The sequence below is a fragment of the Helicoverpa zea genome, chromosome 21 (genome assembly GCF_022581195.2).
Source record: "Helicoverpa zea isolate HzStark_Cry1AcR chromosome 21, ilHelZeax1.1, whole genome shotgun sequence".
NCBI classification, from domain to species: domain Eukaryota; kingdom Metazoa; phylum Arthropoda; class Insecta; order Lepidoptera; family Noctuidae; genus Helicoverpa; species Helicoverpa zea.
In genome coordinates this window covers 7,277,111-7,289,664 of record NC_061472.1, presented here as the reverse complement: position 1 = coordinate 7,289,664, position 12,554 = coordinate 7,277,111, and the positions used below count along the sequence as shown (strand labels likewise).

General features: G+C 45.8%; 1 protein-coding gene across 1 annotated transcript; it reads right to left on the bottom strand.

Annotated features, from left to right (window-relative positions):
* Window positions 1–2,895: 2,895 nt before the first annotated feature.
* On the bottom strand, window positions 2,896–5,034 carry LOC124640790 (larval cuticle protein A2B-like). Its single transcript, XM_047178715.1, has 2 exons — window positions 4,869–5,034; window positions 2,896–4,669 (listed from the first exon to the last, which is right to left on the bottom strand). Exons 1-2 carry the CDS (start codon window positions 4,875–4,877, stop codon window positions 4,163–4,165), a joined length of 516 nt encoding a protein of 171 aa, XP_047034671.1. The 5' UTR covers window positions 4,878–5,034; the 3' UTR covers window positions 2,896–4,162.
* Window positions 5,035–12,554: the final 7,520 nt, after the last annotated feature.

Below are 12,554 nucleotides of genomic sequence, written 5' to 3'. Positions count from 1 at the left end.
TTATAAAGCCCAAGCCATTTGCCCAGTAGTGGGAATGGTTAGAATAGGTTCTTTACTTCACTGTTGTCACGAAATCCAAATATTTTGGAAATCGGTCCCAGAAGTCCCGAGAAAAACCGGTTCAAATGTTAAACTTGATCAGTCACTTTATAAAGTTCAAGCCATTTGCCCAGTAGTGGGAATGGTTAGAATAGGTTCTTTACTTCACTCTTAAGACGGAATCCAAATATTTTTGAAATCGGTCCCAGAGGTCCCGAGAAAAACCGGTTCAAATGTTAAACTTGAACAGTCACTTTATAAAGCCCAAGCCATTTGCCCAGTAGTGGGAATGGTTAGAATAGGTTCTTTACTTCACTGTTGTCACGAAATCCAAATATTTTGGAAATCGGTCCCAGAGGTCCCGAGAAAAACCGGTTCAAATGTTAAACTTGATCAGTCACTTTATAAAGTCCAAGCCATTTGCCCAGTAGTGGGAATGGTTAGAATAGGTTCTTTACTTCACTCTTAAGACGGAATCCAAATATTTTTGAAATCGGTCCCAGAGGTCCCGAGAAAAACCGGTTCAAATGTTAAACTTGAACAGTCACTTTATAAAGCCCAAGCCATTTGCCCAGTAGTGGGAATGGTTAGAATAGGTTCTTTACTTCACTGTTATCACGAAATCCAAATATTTTGGAAATCGGTCCCAGAAGTCCCGAGAAAAACTGGTTCAAATGTTAAACTTGAACAGTCACTTTATAAAGCCCAAGCCATTTGCCCAGTAGTGGGAATGGTTAGAATAGGTTCTTTACTTCACTCTTAAGACGGAATCCAAATATTTTTGAAATCGGTCCCAGAGGTCCCGAGAAAACCCGGTTCTAATGTCCAACTTGAACAGTCAGTTTATGAAGCCCAAGCCATTTGCCCAGTAGTGGGAATGATTAAAATAGGTTTTTTACTTCACTCTTAAGACGGAATCCAAATATTTTTGAAATCGGTCCCAGAGGTCCCGAGAAAAACCAGTTCTAATGTTAGCCAGCCATTGTTAGCAAGCCATTTTAAGCAGCCACAAACCTAACAACCTCTTTTCTTGATAGATAGAGATATATATATCAGATAGATAGTGGTTTCACTGTTAACAGGATAAAAAAAAAAAAAAAAAAAAACAGAAATAGACGTTTAAAGGTAATTGTTGTTTCTCTTGCTTTTCAGTCTCTATCTACCACAATCAGTCCTAAGTTCGAGTAGCGTCATGCAATTAATATCCTTAATGGCAATGGAAAAATCTTATCAAGACGAATAAAATAAGCTCAAACACGAGGTAGTAAATAGATACCGTTGAGGAGTTCCCTCGTCTCACTGTCGTCTCCATCGTCAGGTCAGGTCTTAACCTCCACAGTTTTGTGGTGTCGGAGACATATACCCGATTGACAAGTTTTTATTCGATATGTGCTTACAATTTCCGAGAGTTCCATAATGTTTTAAGGTTTCTATCACCAGACCCTGGACCCTGGAACTATTTTGGAAAGTAAATCCTTTTAAACAATAAAATGATTGTTTAAATCGGTTGGTAAACGACGGAGTTATGCACGTACTTACGTAAAAAGAATACAAACGAACTGAGAAACTCTTTGAAGTCGGTAAAAAAAAATCTCGTTCAATACCTCGTATTTGTCGATTAATATTATAATGCATTTCAATTAAGGTAATAAAAGTGGAATAGTTAAGAGTTCGTAAGCATATTTTTCGTAGTATTGAATAAGAGTCAAACCAGTTTTTCTCAGCACTCCTGGGATAGATTTCGAAATATTTCGGTCTGGGACCTATTATAAGCCTATGGAACATAATACACTATGCAGTTACTGTGGGCAACTCTTGAGCCCAACTTCCATACAAAGAATAGCATTGTCCTTTATCGTCAACAAAGTATAAGCGTAATGATTATTTAATTTCTCTAATAGAACTAGTTTTTGAACAATACAAATTAGTTCCCGCGCTTACGCACATGGGTACATGGTCATCATCAGCCTATCGCAGTCCACTGCTGGACATAGGCCTCTCCAAGTACACGCCACTGAGATCTTTTTTCGGCTTCTCGCATCCAGCTCCTGCCAGCCGTCTTGCGCAAGTCATCACTCCACCGTGCCTGAGGACGTCCTACACTACGTTTGCCGAGGCGTGGTCTCCACTCTAGAACTCGTTTACCCCAACGGTTATCGGTTCTTCGGCTAATATGGCCAGCCCACTGCCACTTCAGCTTGCTGATTCGGTAGGCTATGTCGACGACCTTGGTTCTCTGACGGATTACCTCATTTCTGATGCGATCCCTCAGAGAAACGCCGAGCATAGCTCTTTCCATAGCCCGCTGAGCGACTTTGAACTTGTGGACCAGCCGTACCGTCAGTGTCCACGTTTCGGCTCCGTAAGTCATGACAGGTAGGACGCACTGATTGAAGACTTTTGTCTTTAAGCACTGTGGGATCGACGATGTTAGGACTCGACGTTAGGGTACATGGTCAGACTGCCAATTTCTTTTAAGGTTGTAAAATAAATAAATACTGTTATCTCGTGCGAAGCCGGAGCGGGTCGCTAGTACTTTTATATTTTTAAGTGCATAAATCTCTAGGGCACGTGTATTCATCTATACTAATATTATAAAGCTGAAGAGTTTGTTTGTTTGTTTGTTTGAACGCGCTAATATCAGGAACTACTGGTCCGATTTGGAAATTTCTTTCAGTGTTAGATAGCCCGTTTATCGAGGAAGGCTATAGGCTTACTCTACATACTTTTACTACTATACTTTTTATCCCGGTACGGGAAGTAGTTCCCACGGGATGCGAGTGAAACCGCTGGCAAAAGCTAGTAAAAATTAAGGGTATACGATAAAATCGGACAATAAAATAGAAAGACCATAAGTTCAGCAGATCTATTTTCTTTATTTCTAGATTCTAGAAATTACCACTTAGGTACAACGTCATACACTCACGTAGACTGATTTACCTGTCTTATAATATTAGTACCTAATTACCTATAGATAGAATCAGAAGTTTTCTTTTGAATTTACAATAGTCTGTGACAATAGCAAATGTGTGACGAGGATTTATGCATTAGTCAATGATTAGCTTGTTGTCAATTATGATTTTCTTGAATTTATTTGAGGTTCGGCGCAATAAGTTTTCTACTTCCATCCCTCTATGTCAGTCCTCATACACATATAAACACCCTTTACAGAATTCATGATTCCTCTTTCAGATGGTCTATTCAGTTTTTCTTTAGTCTGTCTCACCCTCTTTATTCATCCATTTGATACATTACATCTCGGAAAAAAACGTCACAATAAACATGCATAGGACTTATCGTGGCAAATTAATAAAATTAACTAGCTCATTGGCACTATCAATTTTGTTATGATTTCTTTAATATGTTGATAGTAATCACATCACATCAATGATGAAAAACAATAAGTCATGTTCACATGGCCAGCCTTTGTCAAATTGCCACGGTCAACACATCAGATTGCACAACCTCCAAATGTTAGTGGGGGATAGCAAAATAAAAGAACAAGTCTGTCTTTAACGGCCATTATGTTAAAGTGTTCGGAACACATCAGGCACGCGTCTCATTAGATACGGTTGCGTTAAAATCGCGCTGTCGCTACGCTTCGCTCAAATAATCGCTGGTTTTAAGGCCCGAGCGTGTAAGGCCGCGCCTCTCGCCGGCCGACCCACTTCCCTCGCCTGGCCTTGAACCAGCTGATCCGGTGAACTGATTTACCCCGGAACTATACTGTTTAATAGTCCACTTATAATATGTAACAGTGTTTAATGAGTCATTGAATTCCCATACGTTTGGAAGGAAGGATTAAGGTTAAATAAAACGCACTGTTTACGCTACACCGCCGCCGGTTTAAGAAAAAAAATATCGGTCTAAGTACGCATTCAGCCTTGCTTTACCTTTTATTTCTATTAATCTCAAGCGGCCGCTCATGTTTTTTATTTACCTTTCGGACCGAACAGTTGCACAAAACAATCACTTGGTACGAGTTTACACTTAATGTACATCAATCTTAATATCTCTAATTAGGTACCTTATTCACAGCATATTTTACAGACCCCATTTTAAACAATTATCTTACCTAATATCACAAGTTCAGGATAAGAATCACATAATTTATCAGTCTAGTCTAATACTTGCTTGTTGTAGCCGGTAGAAAGTAGTGACCATCAAAGTCCAGTCTGGGCTCAACCTCGTTGGAGCGGGTGAAGTATAACGTTGGCTGTTCTTGTTCCTCTGCGTAGTCGTTCGGAGGAGCACTGTGTAACACTTGCGCGCGAACTGTGTATGTTCGGGGACTAGGTGTATGATGCTGAACAGGGTTTACAGGGTAGTAGTGGTGGTACGGAATAGGCGGCTGCGGCACTATGGGCGCGGGTCGGTCCTCCCGCAGCACTGCCTTGTACCCGTGCTTCGCGTCGGCTGTGTACTCCACCGTCCTCTTGGTCCCGTCGGGCCCCAGCACCGTGTAAGCTCCAGTGACGACATCGCCTTGCCTCACCTCGTGCTGGCTCTTACTGTCCCCAGTAGTCGGGTCCTGAACATTGTAGGAATACTTGTAGTCGTTCGGCGACGGCGGGGGATCCCTCACTATGATACCGAACACAGCCGGGAAGACACACAGAACCAACGCTACCTGGAAAATGAGAACAGACGTTACAGTAATCCACTACAATTTCGAAATATCTTTCGAAAGTCCTGAAAGCCCACAAGGTCTAATTCTCGTTACAAATAAACAAGTTGCAACTAAACGAGATCACACCTAAGTCTGTACAACTTTAAGTGAAGATCACAAATTGAGCACAGATTTAATTGAAATCAATAAAAGAAATTACCCTTAGCATAGTGCAGACTTCAACAATGGGTTTAGAGTAAATAGTAGAGGCGCGCGAGTGCAGCTCGTATTTATAGAGCGGCGTGCATTCACTCGAATGTTCCTTATGCAGCAGGGCGCGAGTCGGGCCGCCACTCGCTCTCCACTAACATCCACTTGTAATTAGAGCTTTATTAACTAATTGTTACGTTGTGTACTCCGATCATTAAGTCCACAGTAGCCCGATGAAAGTTTCACTGCTCATTGATTCCCTACTGATATCATAATTCTATCCCGCAGTCTAATGAAACCAACCATGCCTTATGCAGTATTTGACTTGTTTATGTAAACCCACTCTAATTAATGTAGCAGGCTTGTAATACGAAACTTAATGCTTAATAAATAACTTCGATTGTGCGTTAAAACATGATATTATTTCTTTGAATACGGTTATAAGAACGCAGCGTAAAATACTGCATTTAAATCTAATCTCTACTAAGTCTCACTTAATTGGTTTATAAAATGATCTTATTATAGGGAAACTAAGTATCAAAATATTCATCCGCATCGCTGTCAGCTGGGCATTATTGGTTTATTAAGCAACACTATCCACATAAATTAAAATGGACTAACTTTTTGCTTTTACGAACTTTTTGCATATACATACGTTTGGCCATGATCTTGATAACACGAACGATTGAATTAATATCCAATTTCTCTCGCAATGGTACCATTATGCCAATATGCCATACTATATGCAATATCATAATGATACATATTAACATAGATAAAATATATCGGTTCGTTTGAGGTCACGGACAGATGCAAGTCTATTACAAATGCTTTGAATAGAACAGTGGAATTGATTTTAGTTCTCAATTCATTTATCATTATAATAATCACTATATTTGATAGACAGCAATAATGGTACTTACTGCTATAGCGGAGAAACATAATAAATAGTTATTGAATCATTGAAATAAATGTATTTGAACTTTGACGTGATTTTGAATCGCAGTATCAATTACTTTGTTATTGTGAAATAATAGAGGATTAAGCCGGAACGTAAACTTTTTCAACAACCTTTGCATATACCTAGGTATCACCGAACGGAGCCCACATACCTATGTAGGCAGGAATGGTTAGTTTATTTATCTACAATCGTGCCTTATTAAAATTTAATAAATGATCTTTAAAAAGTTATCAATTTATCTATTCTAAACTAAAAATAAAGGTATTTATCAAAGCGTCCGCGATTTAATTTTCAACTCATATCGGTGTGTGGCCGCTAAAAACGCTCCACCCTACTTTATGATGTAAGGGATAATTCATAATGATGCATGATTATAACATGTTAAGACTGCGTTCAACCTGACTGTCAGCCGCCGAATATCAGCGTCTATGCACATTACGCATCGTCGTTTAGATGTGAACGAAAAATTGAATAAGTATGGAATTTCAATAAACTGTGTATAATCATCGGCAAGGATATTGAGCCCTAACCTTCACCTGCGCAGATGTGACTTATTGGTTTATTGCCATAAGTGTACAGTGCGCAAAGCGATCCCCACTCTTCCGCCGAGAGCTCATTATCCGTGCCGATAATTATAACGTTCGATAATAATATAACATTGGGCGGCTGACAGTCAGTTTGGTTTGAACACAGCCTAATAGGCACATTATCTACTTCAGTGTTATTAGTTTATAATGCATATGTTACGGATTTACGCTAACTTAAACAAATACTCTCACGGTCCTAGGTAACCTGTTGGTAGCTATCTAAATATCTACGAATACCAACTCACCGTGAGACCTTACTTTCACTAGGTTTAGCTTTGTCAACTGTTTATATAAATATAATATTGATAGATCTGATCTATAGTATTTATTATAATATAGTTTGTAACCAGCGGGAAGTGGTAGACTAGACACGGCCAGTCTTATACCACAAACAATACATACTTCATTTGTTTTCGCAACCAACTTACCTATTTGATTTCATGTCATGCTAGATTTAATGTGCTAACTCAAACATTAAACCGTACAATTTTTTTAGGTTTTATTCGTATTCCTCACAAGGCAAGGGTAATATGACGCAATTCAGTTAATACGTTATTAAATTTAACTTTATTACAAAGCTTTTTTCTCCGATTCCGCTCGCACTGCTGAAAATTACTGAAGTAATGTGGTCCGCATTTGCAGAGGTAAATGCCCCTAATGAGCCAGCAGTCCCAAGTCCCAAGCATACCAAGTTTTATCTAAATTGATGTAGCAGTTCAGGAGCTATACCAAACTAAAGACAAGGCGTAACAAAAATAAAGACTAACGTAAAATATTATTAGTAGTTATAATATAGATAGATATTCTACTTCGTGCATACTTATTCACGACAGGACTAAGGCATTGAAACTGCAGTTCCGGGCATGAGTTTATATTGTCATTTTAATTTAATTTTTATCTGTAATCATGGTCAAACGGTTAGTCGACTTTGGTTAAAACCAGGTACGCGTTTAAACCGTACATCAGCGTATGTCTGTGGTCTGATTCTATCCCTTGGCTCTCATGATTTAGGTAATATGTAGTGGTATCGTAGCTACGCTATGATCATCTATCCGGCTGGATACCTGCCTAGTTACCTAGGGCTGGACCTAAATAGTTTATAAAATAAACTGATTGCAATCATAACTTAGATCCCGAGATACCGAGTCTGAAGTAATTAAAATCGGTTTGCACTAATAGTTCGGTTTTATACTATCGTTTTGTACTAATATTATTTTATCATCACAGTAATACAGACGGGTAGGTAAATATTAGTAACAATCGTTGGAGGGGGACTTATAAACTGCGCGGGTTTTATCTAAACTTGCATTTAAGCAAGTATGCTTAGATGATGTTAACTATTAATATAAAGTATTACTTATTTTTTACAATATTAATATTAAAACTATATACTGTGTTGCACGTGGTGTCTGCGAGCGAGGAAATTGCACAACGCGGTAACGCATTGAAACAAGGGCATTCACGTGGAAGTTACTTTATGAAAAGACCATTTTTTTTTTTTTTTTTTTTTATCGACGTAAAATCATCAAATGACCCCTCCCGCTGTGGGTTAGCAGCGGTGAGGGAGTGTCAGACTTTTACTGACTAAAATCGTCGTGTTCCGTCATAGGCCTTTTATGTACCAGGGCCGCGGTATCTCTTTCGAACAACCCGCAGCCCCGGCAGGCCTTGGCCCTGCTGGGCCCCGCTGGGGTTGCTGACGTCTCTTTGAGGAGCGCGTGGAACAACGCGCGCCGTCGACACGGGTCTGTCGTCTAGGAAGACAGAGGGACGATGAGCCACCCGAACTCACCGCCCACAGACCCACGCCTACGGTGGCCGGGAGTCATCTCGCGACACCCGGCGCCCATGGTGTCTACCTGGTCCAGCGCGGCGGCCGGGATGAGAGGTGCGCACTCTCTGGCGTTCCGCCTCCTCCTTCTCGAGCATGACCGCTTCGCAGAAGGAGGCGACGGCATCCCATTCCCTCTCGCCCCGGACCATGGCCTGAACCAGGGCCGGACGCGAGAGGTCGCCGCCGCCCAAAGCCTCGACGAGGACCCGGCGGTGCCCCTCCCATGCGGGGCACACCTGGACTGTGTGGTCCACCGTGTCCTCGGGGCTGTCCGCACAATGGTGACACCCGGGCGCCTCCTCACGACCGATGCGGTGCAGGTACCTCCCGAAACAACCGTGTCCGGTGAGGACCTGCGTCATGCGGTACGTGAGGGCGCCGTGACTCCTCCCGAGCCACTCCTCAAAGAGGGGACTTACCGCCACGATGGTGGCGTGCCCTGCACTGGGTTGCGATAGTCGCTCCCTCCAGGCCACCATGAGATCGCGCCGGAACTCCGCCCGCTGCGCGACAACTTGCCGCGGCAACGGGGTTTCTCCCCGGCGCTGAGCCTCCTCGCGCCAGTCGTACAGGCGCAAGAAGACCCTCGCCTCCAGATCCCACGGTGGCAGTCCAGCGAGTAGGCCAGCTGCTTCGCGGGAGATCGTGCGGTACCCCCGGATTAGCCTAATGGCTATCACCCTTTGGGGCACGTTCAGGTAGTGCACAGCCCGCGGCCGTGCCGAACGTGCCCATACCGGGGCCCCGTAAAGGGCCATGGACCGCATGACCCCCGCGTAGAGTTTACGGCAGGGGGCGTTTGGGCCTCCCAGGTTGGGCAGGAGCCGCTTGAATGCAGCACCTGCCTTCTCCAGTTTGGGGCCCAAACGTCGGAAGTGCTCGACGAAGCTCCACCGGCCGTCGAGGACGAGTCCCAGGTACTTCATCGCCCTCTCGACGCCGATGGTAGCCCCCCCCACCGTGACTTGGGAGCCTGAAGGTGGCGCGTTCCGAAGCCCATGAAAGCACATGGCCTCGGATTTGTGCAAGGCCACCTCCAGTCCCAGCAGCTGGATCCTCTCGATGACTATCGCAACCCCGCGCGTCATTATGTCGGCCGCCTCCTGGTGCGACCTCCCTTGTGCCAGAACCAGCGTGTCGTCAGCGTAGCAGACCACGCTGACGCCGCTAGGGAGGTCGGCGCGCAGCACCCAGTCGTAGCCGATGTTCCACAAGAGCGGCCCCAGTACCGACCCCTGCGGAACACCGCATGACATCTCTCGCCGGTTCCATTCCCCGTTGTGACCAGGGTAAATGATGGACCTATCCGACAGATAGGCCTCGACCACGCGACGAAGGTAGGTCGGCACCCGGTGATACCGGAGTGCCTCCCTGATGCAACTCCAGGGAAGGGTGTTGAAGGCGTTGGCGATGTCAAGAGACACCGCCAAGACGACCCCCCCCCGGGACACAGCATCCCCCGTCGTGAGAGCTCTCACGCGCATGATGGCGTCCACCGTTGAGCGCCCCTTGCGGAAACCGAACTGGTGGTCCGCAAGGTCCGGCCCTATCCCCCCAAGGTGCGCGACGAGGCGGTGTGCGACAACTCGCTCAAAGAGCTTGCCCACCTCGTCGAGCAACACGATAGGCCGGTATGCGGACGGAGAGTCCGCAGGGCGCCCCGGCTTCCGTATGAGGACCAGTTTCCCTGTCTTCCAACGAAGTGGGAACTGGCCCCTCTCCAAACATGCGCTGAGAAGCCCCCTAAGTCGAGGCCCGAGAGCCTCAAGGGCCAGGACCCAGGCCTTGCCAGGCAGGCCATCAGGCCCTGGGGCGGTGTTTTTGGCTTTCAGCCTAGCCACCGCCACTCTCAGGTCCACCCCAGTCACCTCGGGGACATCGTCGTCGTCGGAAGTGTGGTCCGTACTTGACACCGCGGGTTGCAGAGACATGGGCGGGGGAGAGTGTTCCCCGCGCGAAGGGAACAGAGCGCTCACCACCTCCTCCACCAGCTGAGGCCGAAGACTCTGGGTCAGCGGGGGGGCCCATGGGCGGAGCTTGCCCCGCACCATTTTGTACGGGCGCCCCCACGGGTCCCTGTCCAGAGACCCCAGCAGCTCCGCATTGGCCACCTCCTTGGCCTGGACGATGGCCAATTGGAGGGCGGTCTTCGCAGCTCTGTAACCCTCGTACAGCTCTGCTTCCCTGGCTTCTGCATCCGGAGGGCGGATGCGCAGCCTGCGGTGTCTGGTGTACAGGTGCCTCGCAGCGACGCACGCCTCTCGAAGGGCGGCGATCTCGCGAGACCACCAGTACACCTGGCGTCGGGCGCGTCCTGGCGGGACTCGGGGCATGGCCACGTCACAAATCTCGGACATGGTCTCCCGGAACCACTCCGCCTCGTCGTTGATGTCGGCGGGCCTGTCCGGTGATGACACCCAGGCCTGCACGACTGAGGCTTCCAGGAGAAGCTCCCGGTCAAGGTGCCTCAGCGCCCAACGTGGACCACTCGGGGTCTGCAGGACCGGCGCGCTAGGGTTCTGGGCGGAGACGTCAAACCGGATGTACCGGTGATCGGAGTAGGTCTCCACCCCCTCCTCCACGCGCCAGTCAAAGACACGCGGTAGCAGAGCGGGGCTGGCGAACGAGATATCCACCACTGACTCGCCCCGCATCCGTACACACGTGGGGACAGAACCCCGATTGAGGACGACCAGGCCTGCCTCCAGCGCCCAGTCCTCCACCATCCTACCCCGTGCATCTGTGCGTCGGGAACCCCAGGCCAAATTCTTGGCGTTGAAGTCCCCTAACACTAGCACAGGGAGGGAATAACTTCCGACGACGACGGACAACTCCAGGAGGGAGTTGTGGAACTCGGCGAGAGTTCGGCTCGGGGAGAAGTACACCCCCACGACGACTATCTCCCCGAACCGTGCTGCGACGCAACCCCTTCCACTCTTCACCCCTTCGAGGGAAGGAGTACCAGCGGCGGCCGACGATATGATGGTCACTGAGCCGCTAAGGTCCTTAACCCAGTCATCCCTGGGAAGGACAAAGTACGGCTCAGCGACCACGGCGATGTTGATCGACCACTGCGCCATGCTTTGGAGCAGCAGATCCTGGGCACGGGCGCAGTGGTTGATGTTCGCCTGGAGGAAGCGCAATGGAGCCAGACTAGCACTCCATCACGTCTTCCTCCTCTTGAGACGCAGACACGGGCGCCGCGACAACAGCAGTGGCGACGGCGTTGACAGCGGCGGCAGCGTTGGAGGCGGCGGCGGCCGCAGGTTATGAAAAGACCACGAATATTCTTTTTTTTAATAATACTTATAATTTTTTATTATATTTTTATAGCATTTTTAAGTTAATTTTGTAACCAATTGCGAAGTACCATGCCTGACTGAGGCTACAAAGGCTTGGAAAGTCACCTGCCCGAATCCTTTTGATCCACCCGCCCGCGAAGTTTTGTTGCCTTTTAATTATTATGATTTTTTATTTATTTATTTATAGATTATAATTAGTTTCTATATATTAAATGTAATGATGTAAACACTTCAACAAATTGCTATCACAAAATTTGTGTTTTGTATACGAGTTGTTTTTGAAAATGATTACCTATTTATAAATAAACCACAAAGGGAGTAAATAATGTCTTTCGGTCTCAAAGTAAAGGTCCTCCCTATAAAATAAATTTAACCTCAGATAATTCAGAAACGGTCATGATGCACACCATCATCCGGTGCCACAAACATCACAAAAATTAAATTAAATTAGTCTTCTTAATTAACTTAATTGTATGTTACATATAACCAATTAATTTATCTATGCTTGTATATCTAAGTGCAGGCATCCGTAATGAACCAAATTACTTAACTGGATCTGACATTGCGCTAGATTTCTTGAGCACACCTACTTTATAAATACGAGAGGTTCCTTTTTATATGTGCAATTATATTTATAATACTTGCGAATCGTAATAAAAGAAAGGTCGCAAGTAAGTGCGAACCTTGATAATTGATACTAAGGCGGGAACCTGTTTTAAGTTTGACATTTATTAGAACCAGTCTAAATAGAGCAGGTCACAACTAATTTTTGCTAGGCCCCGGTCTAGATTGGGAAACAGCTAAGTGTCGCATGTCGTCGCACTGTACTACAGAGCTGCGCCCGCGCACATAATAGCCGGGCGCGGCTGACACACATTCACGTATGCCATTATTTTACGCACATAACTGGTTCACTTACAATAAGCACTGGCCATAAAGAATCATAATGTGGCCACATTTGTCGCATAAAGCCTTATTTCATCCTCATCAGACCATAGAGTAAAACAAGTGA